Source organism: Artemia franciscana, unplaced genomic scaffold (assembly GCF_032884065.1).
Source record: "Artemia franciscana unplaced genomic scaffold, ASM3288406v1 PGA_scaffold_75, whole genome shotgun sequence".
Taxonomy (NCBI): domain Eukaryota; kingdom Metazoa; phylum Arthropoda; class Branchiopoda; order Anostraca; family Artemiidae; genus Artemia; species Artemia franciscana.
Genome location: NW_027062711.1, coordinates 826,327 through 840,768, shown reverse-complemented (window position 1 = coordinate 840,768; position 14,442 = coordinate 826,327). Strand labels below are relative to the sequence as shown.

The 14,442-nt window shown below is 37.2% G+C and overlaps 1 protein-coding gene across 2 annotated transcripts in view; it reads right to left on the bottom strand.

Moving 5' to 3' along the window:
* LOC136042218 (galactose-1-phosphate uridylyltransferase-like) overlaps positions 1 to 14,442 on the bottom strand; it is a 37,838-nt gene that overhangs the window by 11,681 nt on the left and 11,715 nt on the right. For both annotated transcript variants that reach the window (XM_065727153.1, XM_065727154.1), the window contains exons 2-3: positions 12,279 to 12,445; positions 9,786 to 9,994 (exon numbers count right to left, since the gene is read on the bottom strand). In XM_065727153.1, the coding sequence (XP_065583225.1) occupies positions 9,786 to 9,994; positions 12,279 to 12,445 (376 nt within the window). The remainder of the gene's footprint in view (positions 1 to 9,785; positions 9,995 to 12,278; positions 12,446 to 14,442) is intronic.

The window sequence follows — 14,442 nt, the reverse complement described above, 5'->3', positions numbered from 1 at the left end:
ATGCGTCGAGGCTGGCAACCTCGTCGAAAAGTGAGCTAGCTACCATACTATCAAGGAGACATGGCCTGAATATCGGCTGCTGGAACCTCTGTTCCATCAAATGTTCACTAACGCAAGCCTTCGTAGCTGAAGAATTTTATTTATATAACCTGGACATACTCTGTGTTTCAGAGACAAGATTAAATGGACAAACGACACTTGACCTAAAAGCTCCTTCGGGTAAAAAGGCCATACTATTCAATTCTGGCCCAATGGATGGATCCGGCCTCGCAGGAGTGGGAATAATCATGACACCCAAGATAGCATTGGGACTCCTTGACTATGAAGCAGTGTCTGACAGAATTGTGATGGCCCGTTTAAAAGGTCAGAGTAATAACCTGACAATACCATCTGTATATGCTCCTATTCGTGACGCCCCTGACCACTTGAAAGACAAATTCTATGCTGACCTCCAACTGACTATGAATAAAATTCCTCGTAAGGAAATCCTCGTGATCGGTTGTGACTTCAATGCCAGGATTGGCACGAGACTAAACGATTCTGAATGGGCCATTGGCAACCACGGTTTGGGCGACCGGTGCATTAACGGAGTTAGACTTCTCATGTTTGCTATTCTGAATAATCTCGGTGTGGCTAATGCATGGTTTAAACACAAACCTTGCCACACTTACACTTGGAGATCCCGAGATGGTCGAACCCGCGCCCAAATTGACTATTTACTTGTTTCTCGTCGCTGGAAGTCAATGATTAAAGACTCGAGAGTATACAGAGGGGTGGACACTGGATCAAAAAGTGGATCCGACCATTTATTACTAAAATCAAAAGTTAGATTCAGACTCAGCTCCAAAAAAGTGTCTGCACCTAGACGCATCCTAAACACAGCGAAACTCAAACTCCCTGAAATCAAAGAGACCTTTATGCTTGAACTTACAAACCGTTTCACGGCGTTGCAAGATAATGACCGATAATTTAAGACCAATCAAGCAATTTCTGAGACCAAGACAAGTGCCATGACCGAGCAAGAAAATTCTAACCCATCACTAAATATAGAAAAGTGCTGGATCAAGTTCCGAAATCAAGTGAAAGAGGCAGCTACAGAAATTCTCGGAGTAAGGGACAAAAAACCCAAAAGATGGATTTCTCAGAAGACAATAGAACTCTCTCTAAGGAAGAAACAAATGACTGAAAAACACTCTGCTTCTTTTAAAGCACTCCGCCAAGAATGTCACAAATCTGCTAAGGCAGACAAACAAGCATATTGGTCTAATGTAGCTTGTGAAATGGAAAAAGCTGCTGCACGCAATGATTCACGGAAACTCTACCAGCTCCTAGGAGAATCAACCGGGAAAAAGAAGCAAAAATCTACCCCCAAGCTACTTAGTAAGGACAACAAGCTTCTCACGAGCAAAGAAGATCTCATTGAACGATGGCGTGCTCACTTCCAGGAGCTTCTTCACCCATCAGAAAATGACCACAGCCATCCCATTCCATCCCACAGCAGTTCTAAGTCACCATTCGTGTATGAGGATTGCAATATCTCCCCTCCAAGCAGAGAAGAAATTATTCATGCCGTAAAACTATTAAAAAATAATAAAAGCCCTGGCATTGACGACTTATCAGCTGAACTTCTCAAGGCCCTTCCAGAAGCGGCTATCGACGAGCTCCACAAATTACTCACGGATGTCTGGGTGGGTGGACCTCTGAAGAGTGGAGGACCTCTATAATAGTTCCTGTATTTAAGAATGGGGATCGAGCCGATTGTAAAAATTATAGAGGAATTTCCCTGATACCCATTTCTGCAAAATTTTTCACAATAATAGTATTAAATAGGTTCAGAAATATTAGAAATGATCGGACGAGGCCAAATCAAGCAGGATTCAGACCTGGTATGGTATGTTGCGATCATATTTTTAGCCTGAGACAGATCCTGGAACACCGCCTTATACACCAGCAGGAAACAATACAAGTCTTTATCGACTTTGTAACGGCTTTTGACTCGGTAAAGAGAATTGCCATCTGGGATGCAATGAGGGATGATGGAGTGCCCGAAAAGATAGTCCGTTTAATTAAGGCTTATTACGTGGGAACGAAGGCATTTATAAGAGCTGACGGAGAAATCTAAAAAAAAATATCAACTGACAAAGGAGTGCGACAGGGTTGTGCCTTATCGCCTATTTTATTTAACTTTGTCATTGACCAGATCATGAAGACTCTTGACAAATACAAATGTGTGACAATCAGTCCAGCACTATCAATAACAGACCTTGATTACGCCGATGATGTGGATATCTTGGCTGAGTCGATAATAGAAGCACAGCTCATGATCGACGACATTGCTGCTAGATCCCTTGCTACTGGACTAAAGATCAGCCAATCAAAAACAAAATCGATGCGCACCTCTGGGCTAGATGAAACTCCAATCACACTTAATGGCATCCCAATCGAGGACGTCCAGAATTTCAAATATCTAGGCTCCCTAATAAATCCCAAGGGCGAAGCTCTAAGCGAAATACAAAGCCGCATCTCCGCAGCCTGAGCAGCATTCATCCAGCTTCGGAAGTGCCTCTGGTTACGAAATGAAATCTCCCTTCGAACAAAGCTCCGGATATATAACGCTTTGGTCCTCTCTGTGCTTCTTTATGGTTGCGAAACGTGGCCCCTCAGAGCTGGGGAAGCTAATAACCTGAATGTCTTCCACCACAAGTGTCTTCGCTGTATTATTGGCCTGCGTCTCTCTGACCGCGTCCGTAACGATGTCATCAGAAGAAGATGTGGTGATATACCACTTGTCTCTGATGTTGTCAAAGTGAGATGTCTACGATGATTCGGGCATACACTGGGCCGACCGGATGACTCGTTCAGCAAACAGTGCTTGAAATGCCAACCCCTTGCGCACTGGAAGAAGAAGCCTGGAGAACAAAAAAAGACATGGTTATCAACAGTTAGAGCCGACCTCGAGCCAGTGGGAGGTTTCAAGAAGCACGGGCACCGATGGAATAGACAATGGATCCAGTTGATCGAGCCAATCGCACTTGAAAGAGAGCAATGGAGAGACGCATGTCGACAAATTCTCGATGCCACGATGGGCCTGGACAAGGCTCGAACGTGACCCAAGTACAAGTAAGTAAGTACAGTATTTGTTATTTGAAACTGTAAACCTACGGACATTTTTTTTTTGTGTATGAATTTTCTAGGGGGAGAATTTTTCATTGAGATGGATTTTCCCTAAGTCAATTTTCCAGCGGAAATTTTATACGGGGCGAATTTTCCTGAACTTATACACAAAATTCGTTTTATTTATCTTGCCTTCTCGTTGACGCCTTATTTGAAATGTAAATATGCTCTTGGGTATTGTCCTCGGGGAAATTTTCAGCGGAGTCGGAGTTCTCTGGGTGACTTTTACGTGGGAGGGAGGGGGTTTACCGCGGGAAAAATTTTGCATGAAGGAGCTACCACCAGGAGAAATTCTCCAACGGGATACTTTCCACGGCAGATAAATTTTCCATTGGGGGGGGGAGATTTCCAGGAAAAGTTTTCCACGCAGGAAGGATTCCACCATGACCTGAAATGGATTAGAAATTAAATAAAACAAGTCTTTTTTCAAATGAAAGTATGGCAATAAGTATTTTTCCGATGGAATCGCCCAGAAAAATTTTTTTAGGGGAAAGAAATTGCGTGCGGATTTTTATGGGTACCCGACTGACTGACCGTATTTCAAACAGTAGGTTGTACAATAAGTGTGGTCCAATCCCACTTTCTAGGCCTATAATCAGAGAAAGGTTGAGATGGCTAGGGCACGCTCTGTAGATGAATGATGACTGATTGCCAAAGATTGTCATTTTCAGCCAACCATCTAGGTCTAAACGGAAAGCAGGTCGTTCTTGGTTAGGGTTGGTGGATGTCGTAAGGAAATATTTTAGGGAAATGAGAACTTCCTTGGAATGTGTAATGAATCAGGCTTTGAGTAGATTGGGATGGAGTAGGAGCGTGTTTAGCTGTATTGGCCGCAGGTGGCTTAGTGCTGCGGTGAGTTGTTAGTAGTAGTAGTGATAGTAGCAGTAGCAGAAGTAATTTGCAGCGAGGATGAAATTGTCCTTGGATAATTTCCCAGGGGAGAATTTATGTGAGAGGAAACATCTATAGAGAACAATTTCGCGGGGAGATTTCCAGGTAGGGGGAGGTAGATTTCTTCGGATTATTTGATAAAAATTATCCCAATAAAAAAAAGGTTTTCTACTGAACGCAAGAAACAGTATTAAAACTTAAAACAAACAGAAAGAACTCCGTGTATGACGGGCTTCCTCCACCTTTATACCTCGATCTTTACAATAGAACTTGGCCTTTCTGTCCCAATTCTGTAAGATCGAACTCTACTTTTCTCTTAACTCTACTTTTCTCAGGTCGTAAAATCGACCTGACTCTTTCTCTTTACTCTACTTTTTAAAACAGTAAAATAAACTTTAGCGTAAAGAACGGGGCGTTGATGAGGAAGCAGCCCCTTTCATATACGAAGTAATTTCTGTTCGTTTTAAGTTTTAATGTCGCTCCTTACTTTCAGTTAAAAAAAAACTTGTTTTTCTGTTTAATTTCTGAACGTCTTTGAATCAATGCAAGTTTTGATTTTGGCCCTGCGCAGATGAGTAATTAAAACGAAATTTGCATATTTATGTTTTTGGCTAAATGGCTTTCAAATCATCGAATGATTTTGAGAAAAAAAGGAGCGGGGGAGGTGGCCTAGTTGCCCTCCGATTTTTTGGTTACTTAAAAAGGCAACTAGAACTTTTAATTTTTTACCAATGTTTATTTTAGCAAAAGATATACGTAACTTACAAATTAGCTTACGTAACGAACTTCTGTATTCTCATATTTTTATTACGTATATGAGAGGGTTCACCCCCTCGTCAGTATCTCGCTCTTTGCTCTAAAGTTTAAATTTTGTCCCAATTTCTTAAGAATGACCTCTGAGTCACAAAAGCCGTAGAATAAATAGTTGAAATTACTATGAATACTTTAGCGTAAAGAGCGAGGTATTAGGAGGAGGTAACCCCGTCATATGCGTAATAATTTCTGTTCGTTTTAAGTTTTAATGCTGCTCCTTAATTTCAGTTGAAAAAACTTTTTCATGTTTATTTTTTCAATGTTTTTTTTTAAATAATGCTAGAAAATCCTGCGTCCCTTCATGGAAATTTTCTTCCCCCATGACAAATTCGTCCATGGAAAGTTCCCCCAACATATCTCCCTCTTCTCAACCCCTCCCTCAACCAAAAAATCCCCCTGAAAATGTCTGTACACTTCTCAATAACCATTACTATATGTAAGCGTTGGTCAAAGTTTGTAACTTGTAGCCTCTCCCACGGGGACTGTGGGGGAGTAAGTCGTCCTCAAAGACACAGTTATAAGGTTTTTCGACTAGCTATCTATAAAATAGCTATATATAAAATAGTTATCTCAGAATTCTGATCTGGTGACTTTGGGAAAATATTTAGCGTTGGAGGGGCCTATGTGCCCTCCAGTTTTTTGGTCACTTAAAAAGGGCACTAGAACTTTTCATTTCCGTTGGAATGAGCCCTCTCGCAACATTCTAGGACCACTGGGTCGATACGATCACACCTGGAAAAAAAAACAAAAAAAACAAACAAACAAATAAACACACATCCATGATCTGCCTTCTGGCAAAAAATACAAAATTCCACATTTTCGTAGATAGGAGCTTGAACCTTCTACAATAGGGTTCTCTGATACGTTGAATCTGATGGTGTGACTTTCGTTAAGATTCTATGACTTTTAGAGGTTGTTTCCCTCTATTTTCTAAAATAAGGTAAATTTTCTCAGGCTCGTAACTTTTGATGGGTAAGATTAAACTTGATGAAACTTATATATTTGAAACCAGCATTAAGATACAATTCTTTTGATGTAGCTATTGGTATCAAGATTCCATTTTTTTTAGGGTTTTGGTTACTATTGAGCCGGGTCGCTCCTTACTACAGTTCGTTACCACGAACTGTTTGATATTGAATGGTACGATTGCCCTCAGGCATCGCAGCGCTAGTTTATCAAGCTGCATTATGCTGTCGACATACGACTTTAGGTAGAACGGGGTATGCTTACCACTCCTATTGTGGAACGGGTTGAAATAGGTTAAACCTAGCAGAAAGTAGGTCTATAAATAAAATAATTCAACTCAAAAATAAAAACCTTAAAATTTTCTTCCATTGTATAAAGCAATGTTGAGCTTCAAATACATTTGAGGATCGTACCAACAGACATTGCCTATTCCCTAAATGCCTAAACCATCCATATAGCAGATACTAACAAAAACTCATTTTTTTTTCTTTTAATGCTGGATATACAAGAGAACGGAAAATAGCGAGTTGATTTTCTTGTATTCCATTAAAATTGTCAACTGTGACTAGTGAGCCGTATAGATATTAACCATAGTTAAAACGCGTCCAGCCGGCAACAGCGCATACATTTACTGTAGGTTAAAAAGTTGACTGAGAAGAAATAATGAAGCTAAAACTAAAAGTAATTGGAATACACTCAATAAGTGATGTTAGGTTCTTCCGTGAAACAAACTACGATGCATGTACGTTTTAATTAAACATTTTATATAAAGACGTGGTTAGGCTAGATTAGGTATTTGATATAATGCACCCCCCCCACCCTTAATGTGCAAATATATAGCCTAAACTTTTGATAAATCTTATGAAAAAAAATATGACGAAAATATTAGGAAAAATACAATTGCCAAAAACATAATTGCCTCTTTTTCTGCCTTTGGCACATCCCAAATCTTCATTTCAAAATCCATGTTTAGATACAGATACTATCTTCGATCACTATGCGTAGCAAACTCAATTGAGTTTTGTCTTTGTGGCTACGAAACCGGATTTTCTCAGCAAAATACTTGAGTTTATTCTGAATTGAATTGCAGCAATTGAATAATGAACAAGTACGAGATATTTCATTAAAATGTACCTGAATCGTAGTTTGTTTCTCGAAAAAACCTAACTTCACTTATTAAATGTGTTCTGAATAATACACAAGTACCATTATGAGATAGCTTTAAGATTACCACAAAGTGGCAATCTTGAATGATGCAGATAATGTACTGAATGATGCCGATAAGTATGAATCAGAAGAATTTTGCTTATAGTTAGAAGAAAAACAGACAGGATACAGTTTAGAAATGTTATATTTTTATTAGAGTATTTTAATGCCCAGATTTATAGAAACAAGGAAAGATGTTATCCTAGTCTATTTAAATTTGGTGTGGGAAAGTAAAATAACAATGATTCATATAACGATGAGTATACCAAAATTTCTTAGGCGTAAGAATCTTGTTATAAACAAAACTGGTCATAAGAGGGCTCATAAGTAAACAAAGTACTTGCTTGACGGTAAGACGGGCAAAATTACTGATTATATTCTTAAAAATTGAAGATTGGCACGATCGATACAAATCCGGTACTAGTTCATACAGGAGTTGTACTATTGGCGTAAAAACTAAATACCATCATCTGGTACTGTCTAAAGTTAATTTAACGTAAAAATTTGGAGAAGTGACTACATTCTGGAAAATTGTGACGTTATTAAACGATAGGGTGAGAATTTTTGAGAAATTTTCACAAAAGGGTTGAAACTGGAAAGTCTAAAATTTGAAAATGTAGAAGATGGATGCAACAGACATAAGAAAATAGTTTGGGAGGCGGCAGGTAGTATCTTGGAATGAAAGTTAGAAATGGGGCTTAAAATATTAGGTAAAAAAACTCTTTAAGGTTGGTAGAAAAGAGGAGGGGTTTGTATTATAATTATTTAAGTGATAGATTATATGAGAATAAGAGGTATGTAAGAAAATGGAAAAAAAAATTTGAATTAAGGAGGTCTGAAGTGAAGATATTGAACAAAATTGCTGAGGATCTGGAAGATGCAGCCAAACGGCGTAGTAGTAATATATTGTATTGGCATGTTAAAAAATTGAAAGGGAATAGGCAATCTGGATTTTTCCCTATTAAAGGTAGACACGGGGAATCAATCAGTGATAAGGAAAGAGCTAAAGAGAGATAGGAAGATGATTTCGGGAATGTACTAAACCGTGATCAAATGACAGGCAAAGATAGAGAAAAGAATAAAAAAGCGTGTGAAGTGAAGGATTTTGGGGGTGAAGGAAGCTCTATTTTACAAAAAAAGTTAGGGACAGTACTTAATGAAAAATTAAGTTTCAGGTCCTAATAGTGTGGTAGATGAGTTTTTAAAATGGTTTTGAAGTTAGAGATAATTTACGGAGAATATAAAAATGATTTTCAAAATATCGAGAAGTACCTTACGATTTAAGGGAAACTTCAAATAAACGCTTTTTTAAGAAAGGTGATAAGAGTGAGTGTGGTAATGATAGAGGCACTAGCTTGGATTCCTTAGGAAGCAAATTACTTGGTATGATGATACCTTTTACACTTGGAGGTACAGCAGATAAAGTTTTAAGAGAACACTTTTGTTTTAAAGTGCAAAAGATGCGTCGACTAAATTTTCACTTTTAGGTTAATAATAGAGAAATTTCTGAGCCACAATAATCCTCTAGTCCTCAGTTTTATAGATTATCAAGAAGCGTTTTAATTAGTCGACAGAAGAGCTTTAGTGATGGCTCTCTCCTTTTATGGCATGTTAAAAGTAAAATGGTTAAGGCCAAGAGTGTTTTCACAGTTGTAAAAAGTTTAGAATATTAGGAAGATAAGTATGCGAACCAAGATTAGAAAATAGGAAAATACAGTAAGAACAGTGGTCAAATATGGCTCCGAAACACAGAAGTCTTGTGAGGGTTTGTTACAGTTTACCAGAGGAACTAATTGTCTTCAGATTATTTTTTCTACCTCTTTGACAGTATTTCAAACAATAAGCTGTAAAAAAAACGCGGTTCTATCCCAAATTTTAGGGCTATAATGAGAAAGGTTGAAATGGTTAGGGCCCATTTTATGGATAAAAGTTAAAGAATTGACAGAGATCGTCCTTTTCGATTGTTTATCTTGGGTAAAACAAAATGCATGTCGTCCACAAATAGGAATGTGAGGAAATTACTAAAGAAATATGCAATAGAAATTCGTAAAAAATTTAAAGGACGTCGGAACTTCTTAGGAAGGTGCAAAGAGGGAAATCTTGGAATAGATTGGGATGGAGGACTTGCAGGAGCAGCTGTATTTACCTCAGATGGCTTGGTGCTCAAGTGATTTATTATTATTATCATTAGTAGCAGTAGTTTTGTAAAAGAACTATACGAACGTATTCTCTCTTTTCTTTCAGTACAATATATTTTGAACGTAAAATAGGTGCATTGAAACTTGCTCCCTAGCTTGACTATCTACTACAATATGAGTGAAACTTGGCCCCTCCCAGATTAAAAGCCAAATAAAATAGGGTTATTCCACCAATAATACCTTTTGAAAATAATTGTAGACCTGACGCATGTGCTGAGGCCATAAGCCTCTATCCGCCTTTGAAAGCTGGATTGATTAATTTGATTTCCACAGAGTTTATCTGATAATTTGCTTCTCCTTGCACCTTTCGACTCCACGTACCAATATATATAAATATATAAATATATATATATATATATATATATATATATATATATATATATATATATATATATATATATATATATATATATATATATATATATATATATATATATATATAATGAGAAAAATCTATTTTTTTAATATCCCCTATAAGAGAGGAGCAGGAATTACGTCACAGCTGATCGCTATTCGATTGAATAAAAAATTACTTACTTGTCAATAATTCTCTTAATCTCTTGAACAGTCATTAATGGGATTGTAATATTTGATTTGGGGTGAAAACACAAAACTCGGCAACTTCCTTTTGCTCCTGCTATTTTGAAAAGTGGATCACCGGAATCTACGTCTGGTTCTGGTACTTCTTGTAGAAGAGCAGGAAAATCGTTGTTAAATACATAAGTTGACTCATAATGTGGATTTACCTAAGAAACAAATACAAAATTGAAATTAACCCAGTCTTGTATCGTTTGGTATCAAACTCGATCGTGTAGAGTGTATTTTTTCCACTAAAAGTATGTAAGAGAATTGTAATCCCATATTGAAGTAAATTTAATTATTCAGATCAAGATTCTGATATGAATAGGTTCATTACTTACATTTTTTTTAAAGGCTATATAATAAAAGCAAGCTTTTCGTATAATTAAAAACTTTTCACAAATCCTACGTTAACATTGAATTTCTTAACAGTGTAACTTCTTTAAGAATGAAGTTCATTAATAATGAATTCCTTTTCTCTTATTGGTTTTTGACTTGTTCAACCTTTTAATAGCTCCTATATAAAATACCAAACCAAGTTTAAGCCCAGCATGACTAAATAAATTCATTAAGCTCGATTTGATTTGTACATGATGCTTGAAATGAAATGACTTCAAGTCATAGTGGTAAAAAATCTAATTATTTCTGATGGCGAATTTCTATCTAAATACTGCGTAAGTGTCTTTAACTCCAAACCAATCATTAATCTTCAATTTTGAAAATATTTACGTCGCTGAAGCGAGTGTTTCTCATTACACATATAGAGTCAACAAGTCACTGATCCTCATAAATATTATTTATCGGATATTCAAATCGGAGACCCTGAGACAAAGCCGTAATCGTGGGGGGGGGGGGTAAGGTTTGGGGTTTTGACACCCCCCCCCTCTTGAAATATTTGTCCAACTCGTAAAAAGGTAACAAAAAATAATATAAATCAATTTTTGAAGCGTTTTCTTAAAAGTTAAAACTTCAATAAATATGTAATCATATCATATTTGGCTGAAGGTTCTGAAACAAACAATTGAGTCAATAGGTCGAAATAAACGGTTCGAACAGATAAAATTTTGCTTATAAAATTTTGGACATAAAATAGCCTAAAGATACTGGTTAATAATTACATTATTATTTTACTTGTAGGCTATAAATTTTAATTAATTTTTTTTTGTGAACTGAATATTAAAACCAAAAAAAAACTAAAAATTGGGAGTTTATTTTTGGTGAAAAATGTCTCAATGTTCAGTTTTGCAGTTTTGGTAGTAGCAAGAACTAAAATTAAAAAAGACAAAAAAAAATGGAGAAAGACACCAAGCAGTTTAAAAACGGTGCAACCTTCTTTATTAGGTCTAGTTGTTTTTGGAAATCAACATATTGATAATGTTCGTATTTTTACGGACAAAATGTGCTATTAAGCTGAACTAATCCTTTTTGCATGTTTTTTTTCACGGTTCAACGTGGCAATACTGACAATTGTTGCACTGCCCTAAAAACTTCATAATTCGAATAAAAACAAAAAGGAAAATCTTAGGAAATTGTTCTATTTAGATGTGGTTAGACCTAAGATGGGCCCAGGGGCAAGAAGCGTCGTAAATTTGATGTCCTTGGTACGTTAAAGCTGACTTCACTCATTGCCAATTATTTTAGACAACTCAAATTCAAGTCATTGTTCCCATACTAAACAACATGCTATGAAAAATCTTGACTTGAAAGGTAAAGAGATTAATCTCTAAGAACAGTCGTTGCAAAAAAAACTCCCAAAGGAATAACTTGAGTAAAATTATATAGAAGCAAGAAATATGAAAATTATCTTAAACCAAAGGCTTGCATAAAATGAGATGTGTTTTAGGACAATGTTATGTCATTTTGATAGATCTGTTGAAAAACAAAAGAATGAAAACTCTTCAAATTTCAAGCCTAAAAATTAAAAAAAGGTGTTAAAAATTTTAGGCAGCTGAACAAGAGGGAAAGTATTTAGAATTCTAGCCACGGAATATGCCAAACTGGCAGATCCAGGGGGACCCCCCAAGGTTTTTCTGACACCCCCATTCTGTGTTTTCTTCGGTTTCTCACTCTTTTTTAAATAAACTTATCAATTTGGTAAATTATTGGTGCTCTTGTCACAATAGTTCCCCCCTTCGCAAGATGTTCCTCCGCCCTTGATATGTGGATGTTTCTCCTCCCTTGAGATGATTCGTCCTTGATATGTCGAAAGCAAAAAGGTATTTAAAATTTTAAGCAGTCCATCCAAAAATCTCAATTCCGCCAGAGTAAAACTGACATAGAATGAAATGGTAAAACTTACAGTGAAGCGGATGAAAAGCTGAAAGAATGATTTTAGACTAAAATCATGATTTTTCTGAAGTTGATAATACAATGTTTTTTAGAGTTCTTTCTAATAGTGATGGGAAGATTCTTTTTGTTTATTTGAAAACAAAAAAAGGGAGAGTCACTTACAGCTCCATTAGGCCTGGTAGCTCCAGGAGACAATGGATTCTTTGGATCATTTTCGAGCAGTTCTTCCTGCAGACTGTCAACTTTACCTGACCAAGGTCTTTGGAGTCGATGAGGTGAAATCAGGACCCAGTCTCCACGAAGTGGGTTATAGCGAATATGTTGATGTTCTGAAACAGAATTAAAGAAATCATGAAATATACCCAATATTTTCTTTAGGCAGTATTTTGCAGGTTTTACCTTTTGGAAATCCAGTAATTTTTTGTAGCCTGCATCTTAAATATTGTACTTTAAGAGCCAGATGTTTTTAAAGAGAAAAATTTAATTTTTTTGCTGAATATTCTGTGATCTACATTTGTACCTTTGTAAAAATTAATATTTGAGAAGAAAAAGTGTTGGTTCCATGCCAGTTATTTGTAAATCTTACTGAAATTTAATATCATTGTTTTTCAGTAAGGCGACGAACGAAACAGAACTACGGAAAATATTCAACCCGTTAGGAAAAATAAAATATGCTTTCGCGGTAATGTCCACCGTCAAGTCCTAGCACCAGAGGAATGTCTTAAAAATATTGGGAAAGTGAAGACAATAGTTTTTTTTTATTATATATCATGAACAACAAAAGAGCAAAGGAAATTAAAAAGCTAATCAAGGTTTTAAAATAATACTAAAATCGAGGGGACTCAGGATGAGACGCATGGAGGAATGACATGGAAAATCAATAAGGAAAAGAAAATTCCAACTGCGAAAGTCTTAGTGCCAAAGGAGGGTTTTAAAAATATTGGATTTTTTTGTTTTGTCTCTAGCTGCAAAGTATTTCTAAGTTTTATTTTTCGTTCTTATTATTAGGCATAGGTATAATCAGGCGAAAATACAAAGGAGTAGTGACGCCATAAGTGCTTTAAACGGAACCCTACCCACTACTCCTTTCTCAGTTTAACGACTTAAGTTGAACGGCGATTCCCTCAAGACGCAGGTGTTAATTATTTTCTAAGAGATGCAGGTGTTAATTATGTCATATGTTTTGCATGTTACATAATAGACACTCTTTAAAAAGCTAAGACTTCCAAGGCTTCCTTACCCCAAAATTTATAAGATTGTTAAATAATAGAGAGTGTTTAAAAAACCTTCATGAACTGCTTTACCAAAGGATTTCTAAGATTATTGCATAATAAAGAGTCTTTAAAATACCTAAGGGGGTTCTTTACTTCAGGATTTCCTTGATTGTTATTATTAAAACCTAAGAGCGTGTGAAAATACCTATGCAGGCCAGGAATTTTTTATTTTAGGATTTCTTTGGTGTTATTTATTAGGGTTTGGTTGTTACATAATAGAGAGTTTTTTCTTAATAACCCACAAAGGGTAGGAAAAAACCTTCAGGACAAGCTAAGGGGGGATGGTTAAGACATCAAACCCCTAGCGAGCAATTTCACCAACAACTAGCATTTAATTCCAATGGGACCCTAGAAACCAATTCAAATGGGGCTTCCTAGTATCCAAATCCCATGGGGAGCCCTAACATCCAATTTCTTTGGGGCCCATAACCTTACCACCGGGAGCCTTACATCCAATTTCACTGGGGGGAGGGCTAGCATCCAATTCCGTCGCGGGCCCTAAAATCCAATTTTATCACGGGCCCTCGCTTAACCTATCCCCCCGGGCCCCAGCAACAATTTCAACCGGGGTCCTAGGGACTCTAGCAATCAATTCAACTGGGCCCCTAGCAAAAACTTCCAATGGGGCCCCTAGCATCCAAGTCCATTGGAAACTCTAGCATCCAGTCTCACTGAGCCTCTAACATAACCAACGAGGGCCCTATCATCCAATTTCACTGGGGGGGGCTAGCACCTATTTTTTTCTGAGGCCCTATCATAACCACCGGGGCCCCTTGCATCCAGTTCACCTGGGGTACTAGAATCAAATTTGATTAAACCCCTAGCCTAATCGACGGGGCCCTGGCACCCGATTCTACCATGGCGCAAAAGAGGAATTGCAACAGGGACCATAGCATCCAATTCCAATGGAGGGCCCTTGCAGCCTTTTGCAATAGGAGTCCCTAGCAACCTTTTCCATGAGGGGAGGGAGCTAGAAACCAATTCAAGCGGGGTCCCTATTAGTCAATTCCGTTGGGCCCCTAGCAGCCGATTTCAACGGGGCCCTAGCAGTC